Source organism: Danio rerio, chromosome 10, assembly GCF_049306965.1.
Source record: "Danio rerio strain Tuebingen ecotype United States chromosome 10, GRCz12tu, whole genome shotgun sequence".
In the NCBI taxonomy this organism is placed as follows: Eukaryota; Metazoa; Chordata; class Actinopteri; order Cypriniformes; family Danionidae; genus Danio; species Danio rerio.
In genome coordinates, this window is record NC_133185.1 from 17,268,001 (window position 1) to 17,282,731 (window position 14,731).

Consider the following 14,731-nt stretch of genomic DNA (forward strand, 5'->3'; position numbering starts at 1 on the left):
GTGGGTTTCCTCCAGATGCTTTGGTTTCCCCCACAGTCCAAAGACATACGGTACAGGTGAATTGGGTGGGCTAAATTGTCCGTAGCTCATGAGTGTGTGTGGATGTTTCCCAGAGATGGGTTGCGGCTGGAAGGGCATCCGCTATGTAAAAATGTGCTGAATAAGTTGGTGGTTCATTCCGCTGTGGCAAACCCCCGATTAATAAAGGGACTAAGCTGACAAGAAAATAATGAAATAATAAAACTATAAGCAAAAGAAAATAGGTGAAAAACATTGTGCGATAATGAAAGGATAATTGCGTACATGCGGGTAATGCATTAATAATCTATTCAAGGAAGTAAAAGTGGCAACTGCTGCTGCTTGCAAAAAAAATCTCGAACTCTTGAAAGTAGCAGCACTGTACATGCATGAGCACCTATATATATATATATATATATAGTATTGAAATGTTCTTGCAATGGAATGGCATCAAATAAAAAATACACTGCATTATGTAGCAAATGAGGACAATGTTAAATGAAATAGGTGTGTGGTTAATTTTTATGATAACTTTGCAATTAAAAAAATGCAGTTAATTTGCAATAAATCTATTGACAACCATATGTACTTTAAGTGTTTTTTTACATGCGTCTGAAATACTTTTTTCCTGACTCTCCTCCAAAATGTTCCTTGTTGATGATAACCTTTGTGTTATTTTGTTTGTTTGTTTGTTTGTTTGTTTGTTTGTTTGTTTGTGCTACTCAGGACAATTTCAATGTGCCCATGGAAGAAAGTGCATTGATGCCAAGCTTGTGTGTGATGGCAAACCACAATGCCAAGATTTCTCTGACGAAAAGGACTGCTTCACTCGCAGCAAAAGCTGCAGCCATCGCTGTGACAATAAAACCCGCTGCATCCCAGAAAACTTCCTCTGCGATGGAGAGACAGACTGTGTGGATGGCACTGATGAATCTGACTGTGGTGGGTACTCTATGATTTGTACCTGCAAGAATTTATAATGAAACGCTAACAACATCATTTACACTGCTTTTGTCTTCAGGCTACCCCACGAAGGTGGTAAAATGTGAAAGTCCTTCTGTGCTGTGTCGTGACGGGTTGCTCTGCGTCCCTCCCACTAGTCTCTGTGATGGCAAGAAAGACTGTCCTGATGGATATGATGAAACCTTTTGTTTTGACAGATGTCCAAACTCGGGTACTCCTATAAGAAGTTCATTTTTTAAAAGGATTCACTTTACTATGGGTTTAGAGTGATCCAAATATTAAAGAGTAATTTCCAAAGTAATATTGCTTGGTTTCACACAAGCCGTTATTAACAGTTAATCCAGGGTGCATGCAAACTGACATTTTTATGCTTCATATCTTAAATCTGTAGATTGTCTTCATATTTGCAATGTTATTGATTGGATTGTCTTTATGGGTCTGTTTTTAACACAGCCTAAATTACTGGTGTGAAATGTTCATTTACCTGAGGAATTTCACAAAATATGGCTACTTTTGGTAGCCATGCAGTAATAATCCTTTTCCTTTGTTGTAGGTGACTTCTTGTGTAAGGACAGGAGGAAGTGTGTAGATAAAGATTTGGTGTGCGATGGCCGCTCTCACTGCACTGATGGATCAGATGAGCATGGATGTCCCACTAAGGCTGCTGAAAACTCAAACTCTGGACCACTGAAGTGTCGCGTAGGCTCTAAACCCTGTAATGATGGACGTCAGTGTGTCCTCCACACTCATGTGTGTGATGGAGAGAAGGATTGTGATGATGGATCTGATGAGCAGGGCTGTCCAAACCGCTGTAAAGCAGGTAAAGCTCATGAATACAATTCGAACTGATTTTGAGGTTTTGGACTTGTGCAACTGACATTTTGAACCAATGTCTGCTCCTAGATCAGTTCCGCTGTGCTCATGGGAGGATGTGCATAGACAAAAAGCAGGTGTGTGACGGCACCCCTCAGTGTCAGGACCGCTCTGATGAACTGAACTGTTTCACTCGATCACACGACTGCAAACATCAGTGTGATAATAAAACTCGCTGCATCCCAGAGAGCTTCCTCTGTGACGGAGAGAAAGACTGTGTAGATGCCACTGATGAAGCTAACTGCCGTAAGTTTGTAACTGTTTGCAAATTTTCTGGTTTAAATCATTAATTTATAAGTCAGTAGTACTTTACAATAGGGTTGTACTGTATTAGTAAGTGTTAATTAATACATTTACTAACATGAACAAGCAATGAAGAAAACATGCATTACAGTATTTGTTAATGTTAATGAAAATGGTTGTTTGTTATTTCAATAACCAATGTTAACAAGCATGATTTTGCATGTTAATGCATTAGTAAATGTTGAACTATGATTAATAAATGCTGTGCAAGTATTCTTCATAATTAGTGCATGTTAGTAAATACGTTATTGAAAACCTATTGTAAAGTGACCCACACATCTAAATCGGGTCCTTCAGGTAAAATGCAATATTTCATTCTTGTGACATTTAAGAGCCTCTAATATTCATTGAAAAAGGTCATATTTTGGTTTCGGTGGTCTTTAGCAACAGTCTGATATGTATGCAAGGTAAAAAAAAAAAACATTTATTGTCTTATAAAATGCATTTATTTTTTGCCTTATCTCAATGGCTCCCATATGATTTGTTTAGCGATTCATTTGTTCCCAAACCCCTCCTTAGCACAAAGCTAATTTGTGCTGATTGGTCAGATGACCTAGTCTGTTGTGTTTGGTAATGCCCACCACAGCTTATCAACAGTTTTAAAGTAACGTAGAATGCAGAGTATGTGTGAATGCAATGCAGGAGTGCATTAAAGCAATGCAGTTAAACACCAGCATATTGCATATGTCTCTTTGTTGTGTTAAGAGATATCAGGGGAGATTCACTTATTACTCTAGGGCCGAATAATATTAGTTACGGGGTGAACTTTTCGTTGTAGCTGGTGAATGAAAGAGGACTCATGTAACTTGGTCCAAAATAATTATTACTTTCCGTGTGGTACAATAAGTCTCCAAAGAGGAAACATCACAGAAAATGGTCTCATTGCTTAAACCGCTCTTCTCTCTCCCTCTGTCTCGTACACACCCCAAACCGCAGCCCAGTCCCGTTGAAGGACCCGCACATTTTACAACACGTGTAAACATAACGGTTGTTTGTAATCTGATTATTTGTTGTTATCAACACGTTGCTGGTCATGTCTCATGTCATGATGTAAGATGTATTCAGTTTGATCGGAATATTCATACTGATTATAACGAGGGCGAGCTGTCACCGCACACACACTGTAGCATGGGGGAGAGGCGAGAGGTGAATCCAGTCAAAAGGGCTCTTAACTAGCCGCTAATTCAGTCTTTATATTCTGCTCTGTGTTTGTCAAAGTCAGCTCAATGCAGGTTTTGTATCAAAATCTGACTCTGATGACGACTCTGCCTCTACAGTTGAGTAAAACTCTCAGTGGTTTATCATAAAATTTTCATCGATCATTTTCCCGCGATTGACGACAAGATAGAGCGCAGAAGCGTCTGATTGACAAGCAGCAGCTACATGTGACGTCAAAACACCAAATAGAAGGAATCTGTGCCGCATTTTCTAAACATACTAAAACGTACTATCTGTATTTAGCTGTTGGCTTGTACGGTGGGTCTAAATTGTCAAAACACCTCTGATAAAGGCTTTTTCAGACATGACATATTTGTACATGTGTACATCCCAGTAACATGTTTTATCCATGACCATTTGAGCTGGTTTCAGTCCTTAGCTCTTTCATTTTCATCTTATTTAAATATAATTATCTTGCTTGTTAATTAAATACCATTTTGTTATTTAAACTATTATTTTATGCAACAATCAACTTGCATGTTAATTTGCTATGAAGAAAAGGACATTTTTTTGGATGCTGATTTATGTGAAATCGTGAATATAGGTCTATAATCACCTTGAAATTTTGAAGTTATAGCTTTTTTGCTTTGTGTATAGGCTATTCAGTTCTAAAGAGCAGTTAAATCTTTTATAAAGTTTGCTGTATAAAAATATAACAATTTAAAATATTTATGATTATCGGCCTATACATATCGGCTATCGGCCTCCAAGTCTGAAGAATTATCAGTATCGGCCAAAAAAATCCATATCGGTGCATCCCTAATCTTATTTCAATAGATTGTTCTCATATCAGAGGAATCGGTAGGATTTATTGGTCGTATTCAATTAAAGATCCTGCATGTGTGTTTTTTTTTTTTTTTTTTTACTTGCACAGTAAAAATACACCATAGAAACCATCTACTCATCAATGGGGGGGTTTTAATGGGATTGCATTCTTAAAGCAATTTGCACTGTTTATAACATTTTGGTTCTAAATATTTACTTATTTTGTTTTTGTTCTGTAGCTTCAATCCCTGACGCATCCAATGCAGACCCTTTAAAAACATTAGGCTGCAGAAGCCCGTCTATGTTTTGCAAAGAAACATCAAAGTGCATGCCAGAATCTCAGCTCTGTGATGGAAAGGTGGACTGTCCCAGTGGAGCCGATGAGCAGTTCTGCATATATTCATGTTCAGATCCAGGTAAAAGGAGGAATTTGTCCTTTTCATGAATACCATCTTTAATGTTCATACATATTTGCTGTAATATCATGTTTGTTCTGCCTTCAGACCATTTTCTGTGCAAGGACAAGCGGAAGTGTGTCCACAAAGCTGTTGTGTGTGATGGTTACTCACACTGTGCTGATGGTTCTGATGAGTATCAGTGCCCGACTTGTGCTTTGCAGTGCGACCAAAAGACTGTTTGTCTGACTAAACAGCAGCGCTGTGATGGAAAACCCGACTGTAGAGATGGTTCAGATGAGAAGGATTGTTGTAAGTTCAAAACAGTACTTTTTTTTTTTTTTTTTTTTTAGGTAGTTTTCAGTTTTGCCAACTTGGCAATTACCTTGCTATATTTAGCAACTTTTCATAAAACCTTAGTGTAGGATCTCAAAGGTTGTCAGTCAAGGGGCAGGAGAGCCATTTTTGATAAAACATGAATTTTTGATAAAATGCGCATAAGCAAACCCACAATATCAACGAGTGAGGGACAAAATACCACGAAAAACTTAATGTAATAAAGTCAAAGTGTAAAACTGACAATAGACAAGTGGAGAATAGAATAACAAAAGTGGGCATGTAACAATGTAAATCCAAAGTATTTCGAACCTCGCGAGTAGTGTCCTGTCATCACTTTTGTCATGGTGGCAGTGGCTAGATTGAAGAAAGTATGATTATTTCGAGGGGAGCTGGTCAATAGGAAGCAACTGTAGAGATAAAAGTGGGAGTAAAGAAAGACTGGCGAAAATAATCATGATCACAAAACAGCATAGTGATGTAACAACGAGCAACATTTATTAAATGCACCTAACAACAAGTTTAGCAATTGGCATTCATTTGTTACTTTTAGCTTTTTTTTATTATTTATTTATTATTATTATTTTTTATTATTACAATGACTCAATGAGTCAAAAGAGTGTGGCTCAAGTAAGGTCTAAATAGCTGGGCACGGAATCTGTAGCAGTCAATGGTATGTTCCCACACAACCAGAGAAGCTGGAATGCAGTTCCAGGACCCTCTGCATTATTAGGACCCTGTTGTTATTGATCCGTCCAGTAAGGCAGTGGTTTCCAAAGTGGGGGTTGCGGGACAATGACGAGAGATTACTTATAACCCACAGAAGGTTGTTAATAGTTGCATTGTTACATAAAACGACAACATACTAATAAAAATCAATCAGCCTTTTGAGGTTTTTTTTTTCCTCTTTCATTGAATTGCGACCCCTGGGGAGTTGAGATTAACCCCACAGCAATAGCGTCAGCTACAGCAGATTTATTTTGCGGCAACTTTGACAACCTTTGTCACTCTAATGCACAGGATTCAAATCAATTCCTGGAGGGCTGCAGGTCTGGACGTTATGCTCCAACCCTAATCAAACACCGCTTAAGCTGCGGTCACTGGAATTTTTTCCCCCCATAGACTTCCATTCATACGCATGCGAATGCGTCAGACTGGAAACTGACGCATATGCCCGCCCCTTTTCACAGTGCTGCATGACAGAATTTAGCATAATCAAACTCTAGTGTGACCGTGATTGCTCCATGTTTTAAATTTCTGTCCAGAGAGATCATGTTTTGCTCCTCGATTGGTCTCACGCAGGCTAGTGATGCAATTTCGCAGGTTCACCAAGCTTGAACTATGCACCGCAGCAACCTGCGAAACTTGACGCATGACCCTGTGTTTCTGGTCTGACGCATTTACGTGCGTATGAATGGAAGTCTATGGGAGGAAAAGCCCAGTGTAACCGCAGCTTAATCAAGGTGTTCATGAATACCTTGATTATTTAAATCAGCTGTGTTTGATTTGGGTTGGAGCAAAACTGTTCAGACCTGGGCTGCGTCCGAAACTGCATACTTCCATACTATACAGTACGCTAAAATCAGTATGCGAGCCAAGTAGTATGTCCGAATTCATAGAATTCAAAAAACAGTATGCGAGAAGTACCCAGATGACTACTTCCGGCAAGATTCTGGAGTAAGCATTCCATGCACACTGCGCTATCCAATTATGCCCCGCGAGCGAATTCATGAATGGGAGTTAAGCGACGCAAATGACGCAGGTATGTCACGTGACTATGTCAAAATGGCAGATGTAGTACGTCCGAATTCCATTCATACTTTTCACATTCATACTGTATAGAACATACTTTTTTAACGGCCGAGTTGTACGCAGCCCTCCAGAAATTGATTTTGAGACCTGTTGTCTAATAAATTACAAACAACCTATTTGAGGTTAAAATTAAATTTTATATATATATATATATATATATATATATATATATATATATATATATATATATATATATATATATATATATATATATATATCATTTATTAATTTATAGGTTGTTTGTAATTTATTAGACAACAGGTCTAATATAACAGGTGTATATATAATATATAAATAAATATTATATATATATATATATATATATATATATGTATGTATGTATGTATGTATCATTGTCAACAATTGTTGTTCGTTTACGTAGCATTACATACCAATATAACTGCCAATACCATGCTGTAATTGAGCATATTTTAAATCATTTTGCTGAGATGGCCAGTTAATTTGAGAAGTCATTATTTTATAGATTACGTTAAGATGAAGTTTTGAGTTCCGATTACATAACGATGTCGTCATGCAATGATGTCACAGGGTTTTTTAGCAACAAATTATTCCATCTTTCTCAATAAGTTGGTGACAGTGGTGGTTTTGGAACTATCATAGTTTCTATTATTAATTTGTGTACATGTTGAATGTTTATTATATTACGTTGCATTTTCCTGCTTTTGAACTATAAGGTGTGTTCTATTTTTGCACTTAATTCAATAAATGTAGACTAATTGAAGTATTCAATTTGTGAGGTGTACATACTAGAAGTGCATAAAAGTGAAAGCCATGTCATGTTTTGATCTTTTCTCTTTATAATGATCAAATTGATTATTTCAGACACTGGTGGTGTGATTGCAAGTACTTCGTTACCTCTGAGATGTCCTCTGGGGTCCAAACCTTGCATGGATGGCAAAGAGTGTGTTCTGCTGGACCATCTGTGTGATGGAGAGAAAGACTGCAAAGATGGATCCGATGAGAGGACCTGTGAGCGTAAATGTAAAAAAGGTACGCTTAATTGTGGAAATACCTTTCGCTCTTCAGTAAGAGAATTAAACTGACCAAGCTGACACTACACATTTGTGTATCCTTCAGGCCAGTTCCAGTGTTCGCATGGCAGAAAGTGCATAGACATGAAGTTTGTATGTGACGGCACACCTCAGTGCCAGGACCGATCAGATGAAGCCAACTGCATGAAGCTCTCAGATGAGTGTAGACACCAGTGTGACAATAAAACCCGCTGCGTTCCTGAAACGTTCCTCTGTGACGGGGAAAAAGACTGCGTGGATGGCACCGACGAAGCCAACTGCGGTAATGAAGTATTCATGGTAGCAGTTTATAGAAATATTGGTAACACTTTATTTTGATGGTCCATTTAAGTATTAGTAGACTGTCTGCTTAATGTTTTGATACAGATACTTAAATTTTGACTAAGAAACTTTGCAAGTACATGTCAACTTACACTAACCCTAACCACAACTTAACAGTCTAGTCAATCTAATGAGAATTAGTTGGCATGTAGATGCAATGTAACTTCAATTTAACAAAATGGACCATCAAATTCAACGGATTGTCAAAATAAAGTGACCGAAATATTTTTCCCAAAACCCTGTCCTAACTACAGAAGACTGGACAAGCAATTAGGCTGTCTGCACAAGACTCAACCCAACAAACATTTTGAAACCAGCCATTCATTTAAATAAACCTCTTTAATGTTATTGAGAGTCCATAGGCTACTAATTGACTGAAGTTGTTGGTTTGCACCGAGTCGCACTGACTTTCATTTTCAAATTGTTTGCTAGTTTTATTTTCTAGATCTGAGTTTAGCTATCTGTGCAGGTTTTAGAACGACAAATGTCACATAAAATAGCCTTCGAACTCACGATAGTAACATTTGACACTGAATAAAGCACATAATCTGTACCTGAGGTGATAATTGTCAGCAGTTTATGATGTTGTTTTCCTGCGACGTAATAGAAAACATTTCGCCATCTCAAATCATAAGCACAAATACTCCTTTTTATTTGGAAAAGATTTTTTATCATGTCACAACATCTTCTGAAGTTAGGACAAGGTGTAGGAATAAAAATGTCTAAAAATGCCTAATATCTAAATCTTTTTATATCAAGAAGTATTTTGTAGGCAAGCAAAACACAATGTCTTGTTTTTCAGAAATAACATGCCAATGTTAAGTGAGTTTTTCCTTAAAACAAGCAAAATAATCTTGTTTTTCCTTTTGACAAGATTGTTTTTCTTACCCCATTGGTAGGTTATTTAGCTTGTTAAGATAAAGTTGCTTCATTTTGGCACATTATTTCTTAAAGCAAGACTGTTTTGCTTGTACGAAAATGCTTCTTGATTTTAAGATTTATTAGATATTTGAACTAGAAACGAGACAAAAAAAATAAGAAACGCATTTGTTTTGCAATAAGAATGATATCTCATTCACCAATGAGAAAACATGGACATGCAGTTCAAAGCACATAATATTACAGGAGCAACACAATTAGGTTGTGCCTCGACCAATGTGTCTCACCCTGAGGGGCACACAATTTTGCTGTTTTCAACGAGAGAGCCGCATTAGTCTCTGAAAATCTACATCAGGCAAGTAGGACAGCCCAAGTAATGTTTACATGAACATTTTAATTTCATTTTTTATTTCTTTGTCCTTCGTCTTTAACAGACATATTATAATTTGTCTTAATGTTTGATTTGTTCAACAGGTAGCTGCCTGCTGTTGGCAGGATGTCTTGTATGGTTTTGTACAATTTTGCTCTTTACTGTAGCTTCGAGTATGAGTGAAACTGATTTTACTTTAAGAGTGTTATATTAATATTATTAACACCCTATAGTTTTTGTAAATACAAATAGTAAAGGCAATACTTATCAGGAATGTGCAGGAATGTTTGACTGTGTGTATAACGAATTATCCCCATTGAAACTGGGATCAGAAAACCTTTTCACAATATTTTCTGGTATTTATTAAGCCAATATTAAACATTCTAACATGCTAGACATTTACCTGATGGGGTGTTGGCTTACTCTGGGAATTCTTGAAAATATGTGAATTTCAGACATGGATTTAAGGATTAAAAAGTACGTAAAAACAAACACGTCTTTGAAAGTGCTTGAATTAAATTCAATGAAATTGAATTAGCTTATTGTGTTATTTCAACAATTGTTCTGTATTGCTGTCATAAACGGAATGAAAAAGAGAAATTCTTAATTTACAAACCTTAAATTTAAATTCTGTACAAGAAATGTGATTAATAAACAAACATTTGATCAATTTCAGAAAATACATTTGAATATTACTAGTATTGGACTAGTGTTATTATTAAACTTCTATTTTATTAAACTTCTTTAAACATTTGTTAACTCAAAACAACAATTACTTGCAAATTTTTTGCAAATATTATATGTATGTAAAATGAAGGACTTTCATGGTACTACAAATGCTGTTGATGTAAATTACAATGGCGCTTGATTTTAAAATGTATAGTCATTTGAAAGTCCTTGAATCTGATGTTCATAAAAGTGTGAATCCATTTATTATCATAAATATATTTTTATTCCGCTCTTATTGGTTTTACAGTTGTAGAGCCTTGTTCGGGTGATCGTTTCCAGTGCAGTAATGGTCAGTGTGTTGCTCTGAGTCTCCGCTGTGATGGGTATGCAGACTGTCGTGATCACACAGATGAGAAGGGGTGTCCTCAGCCTCCACACTGTCCTCTGGATCATCGCTGCCCTCACACTCATGAGTGTCTGCTGAAAGAGTGGCTCTGTGATGGAGACAAGGACTGCAGCGACGGCTCTGATGAGAGGGTGAGGAACTGCACTAATCTAAACTTTGTTTTTGTGTTCGTATTTATTCATTTGCTCAAGGCAGTTTGGTTGAAGCATGCAAGCATAACATGCATCGTGCACAAAACATATTGTGTACACAGTGCGTTTGGCGTTTTATTTTTCTTTGTTGTGTGTTTGGCAGTTTGTTCTGATGCTTGTAGTGAAATTTGTTTAGCTGTGTTTTTTGTGTGGTGTTTTTTTTTTCTTTTTGTTGCGTAATTGTGTTTTTCTGGTGCATTTGTTTTAATGTGCATGGGGTTTATTTATTGCTATTTTGTTTTTGTTTTTTTGTTTTTTTGGGGGGGGGGGGTTGTTGGTTATTTGGATGTAATGGTATTTGTGTGGCGTTTGTTAGTGTTCATTATGGATTTTTTGTATGTTGTTTTTTTGTGTGTTGTGATTTTTGTTTGTGTGTGTTTGTACCATAGTGATGTTTTTGTTTTGATGCCTGTAATGGTATTTGTGTGGTGTTTGAGTGTTTGTTTGTTTTGTTTTGTTTTTGCTATCGTTTAGTTTGAAGTGTTTTTTTTTTTTGTGATTTTGTTTTTGTTTGAGTTTTTCTGTACCATAGTGATGTGTTTTGTTTATTTTGTGTTTGGTGTTTACTGTGTTTTGGTTATCTTTTGTGTTTGTAGTTTGATTGTCTTTGTTTTTCTGTAACATTTTTCTGAAACATTCTGTAATATTTTTGTTTGGTTTGTAGTAGTGTTTGTGTGGCCTGTGTTTTTGTTGCGTTTGTCGAGTTTGTTTTTATAGGTTCATAGTGGTGTGGTGGTGTTTTTTCTTTCTTTATTGTGTGACGGTGTTTTCTGGTGGGGGGGAACTGGGGTACCATGTGTGTTTGAGTGTGTTGGTTATATGGATGCCTGTAATGATATTTGTGTGGTGTTTGTTAGTGTTCATTATGGGTTTTTTGTATGTTTTGTGTGGGTTTTTTTGTGTTGTGATTTTGTTTGTGCTTGTACCATAGTGATGTGGTGGTATTTTTTTTAGGTGTTTGCACCATAGTGGTGTTTGTTTTGTTTGTCTGTAATGGTATTTGGGTGGTGTTTGTGAATGTTTTGTTTTTGCTATCATTTAGTTTGCAGTGTTTTTTTTCTTTTGTTGTGATTTTTGTTTTTGTTTGGGTGTGTTTGTACCATAGTGATGTTTTGTGGTGTTTGTTTACTGTGTTTTGGTTATCTTTTGTGTTTGTAGTTTGATTGTCTTTGTTTTTCTGTTACATTTTTCTGTAATATTTTTGTTTGGTTTGTAGTGGTGTTTGTGTGGCCTGTGTTTGTTGTTTGTCGAGTTTGTTTTTATAGGTTCATAGTGGTGTTGTTGTTTTTTTATTGCAGCGTGCTATTTAGTTTGTAGTCGTTTTTGCTGTGTTTGGAGTGGTGTTTGTTGTGGCTATGTTTTGTCTGTATGGTCTGTTTTATTAATGGCGTGCTTTGTATTGATGTTTGTTGTGGTATTTAGTTATTTGGTGGTCTGTTAAGATTCTGGTGCTAACAGTGGTGTTTGTTGTATGGGATTTATGGTGTGAATTTGTTATCGTGTGATGAGCATTAATTTAAAATCTGATCAAAAGACATTTGAAACTTGACTAATACACCCATCATCCTTTTCAATTTTAATGTAAATGTTCAGATTTCAAAATCAATTTTGTTTAATTTCAAGAGACAAAAAGTGTCCATGTAAATTTAGTTAACCAGTTTTTCCCCTCTCATTTTCTTTGCAGAACTGCAAAGCGACTCCGCTGAAGTGTGGTGAGTTCCAGTGGTCGTGTGCATCTAGAACTCAATGCATCGCAAAGACCTGGAGGTGTGATGGCATGAAAGACTGCCAGGATGAGAGCGATGAATCTGGATGTAAGTTCACATCTGAAATCCATTCCAAGCTCCACACTATAATAATTGAATTAATGCTAAAGTGTAAACATTGTGTAGGTGGTCAAACGAAATGCCCAACGCACTTGTTCCAGTGTGGAAGTGGGGAGTGTATGGACCCAGATTTGGTGTGCAACAAGGCGTCAGACTGTGCGGACGGGTCTGATGAGGGCGTGGGGTGTCTGAAGAACAACTGCTCCAGTCCTGGAAGCCCATCATGCCAACACTACTGCATTAACACTCCACATGGAGCAGTAAAACATCTTTTTAAGTTTTATATTAGCCAATGCATAAATTATCATTAATTACATTTTTGGATGATTTAGTATATTGAACTTAATTCTGTATACCTGAAGTATTTTAAAAGCATATTAGGAGACGAAATGTAAATGCATATAGCTACATGTTCAAAAATGTTGTCTGTGTTTTCAGAGATGCGGCTGTAAGACTGGCTTCAAGCTTCACTCTGACGGGTTATCCTGCGTTGACATAGATGAGTGTAAAGAGATTCAGCCAGCTGCCTGCAGTCATAAATGCTTTAACAGACTGGGCTCCTACATCTGTCAGTGCCACCCTGAATTTTTACTGGAGCCTGATGGTCACAGCTGCAAAACTGCTGGTATTGGCATATTATTAGTTTTTATAAATATTTTGATTCATCCTAAACTTCTTACCCAAGTTCTGCTAAAAAAAAATGACCGCTTGTAAAACATTTTCCTGCCTTTAATTTCACCCAAAAATGATGATTTGTTCCCATGTTATTCACCCTCAGGTGGTTCCAAACCAGATTTTTGTTTGTCTGTTGAACACAAAACATATTTTCAAGAAAGCTTAAAACTGTAACCATTGGCATCCATAGTAGGAAAAAAAAAACACTATGGAAGTCAATGATTACAGGTTTCCAATTTTTTTTTTTTTTTTTTAAATATCATCTTTTGTGTTTACCAAACGAAACTTTAAAGTTTAAATAAGTAAAGGGTGCATTTATAAATGACAATTTCCATTTTTGGGTTAACTATCCCTTTTAAGGGTCATAAACCCCCCCCCCCCTCTTTTAGTTCAAGTTAACCTCAGAATTTTTTCAGAAAATTCTTTAAGATAGGTGTGGAGTGCTGCGAGCGGAGGGAGGAATGGGTATGGCTGGTCGAGCAGGGGGGAAAGGCCCATTTAGCTCATCAACTTAAGATAAATGATTGATAATCTGATACAAGATGTAAGGAGACACATGCTTTTATAGTTTACGAAGTAGACTGCAGAGAAATAAACAGTAAGTAATTTTAATGCCGTTCATAATTTCATGTAATATATAACCACAATTTGTTATCATTAAAAAAAATAATCATGTTTATATAAACACTATAAATGAGGAGGACTTCTCGCCTCCTAAATCCCGGATCTGAATAGAGAAACAATGAATAGCAGTACAGCAGGTCTCTTTCCCCATCTATTCAATTCATTAGCCCTGCCGGTAATCTGGAGGATTGTGTACAAACACAGCAGTGTTCCATGTGTCTGAATGGTAACAAAATCAACTGATAAAAGACAAAGTCTGTCATACTCAAATTCTTTTACATTTCTCCTGACAAAAATGCTTGCTGCACACAGACAGCTTTGCTGTATTGGCCCTGACAGCATCGTGGAGAAAGTTATGCAACAACTCATTGGATCATGATCACAAATGCACACAAACCGTGATGAACGGCTAAATACTGCGATAGGGTAAATAGTGTCTTGCACTCTCACAGCTTGGCAGGTCTGTGGTCTATAGATATTACAGAGTCTTTACAGAAATATCTGTTCTTCATATATTTATGAAGAGGTTTTTTTTTACTATTTATTAAATATATGTTTTGTAGTAATCTGATGTGAATTGTGTTTTTTGCAGATGAGCCCAGTCTTTTAGTCTCTGAACAGGATGAGCTGTTGAATATGGGTCTGCGAAGCTTCAGTATTCAGACTCTTACTGCTCCTGGACGGAAACCCATCTTTTCTCTGGACTATGATCTGAGGGAGAGAAGGGTTTACTGGGCCAGTCTGGAGGATGAGAGCATCAAATATGCCTTCCACGGAGAAAAGGACAATACTGGAACTATTGTCAAAGGTAAAAATAAATAATAATAGTAATAGGGGCTGCACGGTGGCGCAGTGGGTAGCATAATCGCCTCACAGCAAGAGGGTCAAAACAATTTGCCTTTTTGTAATGTTGTTATTGTTATTATTATTATTATTATTATTATTATTATTATTATTATTATTATTATTATTATTATTATTATTATTAGCAGTATTATTTATTATCAGCATATTTGTATGTTTCATTAAAAACAA

The 14,731-nt window shown here is 36.6% G+C and overlaps 1 protein-coding gene across 2 annotated transcripts in view; it reads left to right on the forward strand.

Annotated features, from left to right (window-relative positions):
• The window catches only part of si:dkey-88l16.3, a 74,451-nt gene that overhangs the window by 45,648 nt on the left and 14,072 nt on the right, over positions 1–14,731 (forward strand). For both annotated transcript variants that reach the window (XM_073914494.1, XM_073914495.1), the window contains exons 35-47: positions 745–960; positions 1,040–1,192; positions 1,535–1,801; positions 1,885–2,100; positions 4,380–4,556; positions 4,644–4,847; positions 7,527–7,694; positions 7,782–7,997; positions 10,282–10,511; positions 12,256–12,385; positions 12,464–12,657; positions 12,836–13,022; positions 14,289–14,504. In XM_073914494.1, coding sequence (XP_073770595.1) covers positions 745–960; positions 1,040–1,192; positions 1,535–1,801; positions 1,885–2,100; positions 4,380–4,556; positions 4,644–4,847; positions 7,527–7,694; positions 7,782–7,997; positions 10,282–10,511; positions 12,256–12,385; positions 12,464–12,657; positions 12,836–13,022; positions 14,289–14,504 — 2,574 coding nt within the window. The remainder of the gene's footprint in view (positions 1–744; positions 961–1,039; positions 1,193–1,534; positions 1,802–1,884; positions 2,101–4,379; positions 4,557–4,643; positions 4,848–7,526; positions 7,695–7,781; positions 7,998–10,281; positions 10,512–12,255; positions 12,386–12,463; positions 12,658–12,835; positions 13,023–14,288; positions 14,505–14,731) is intronic.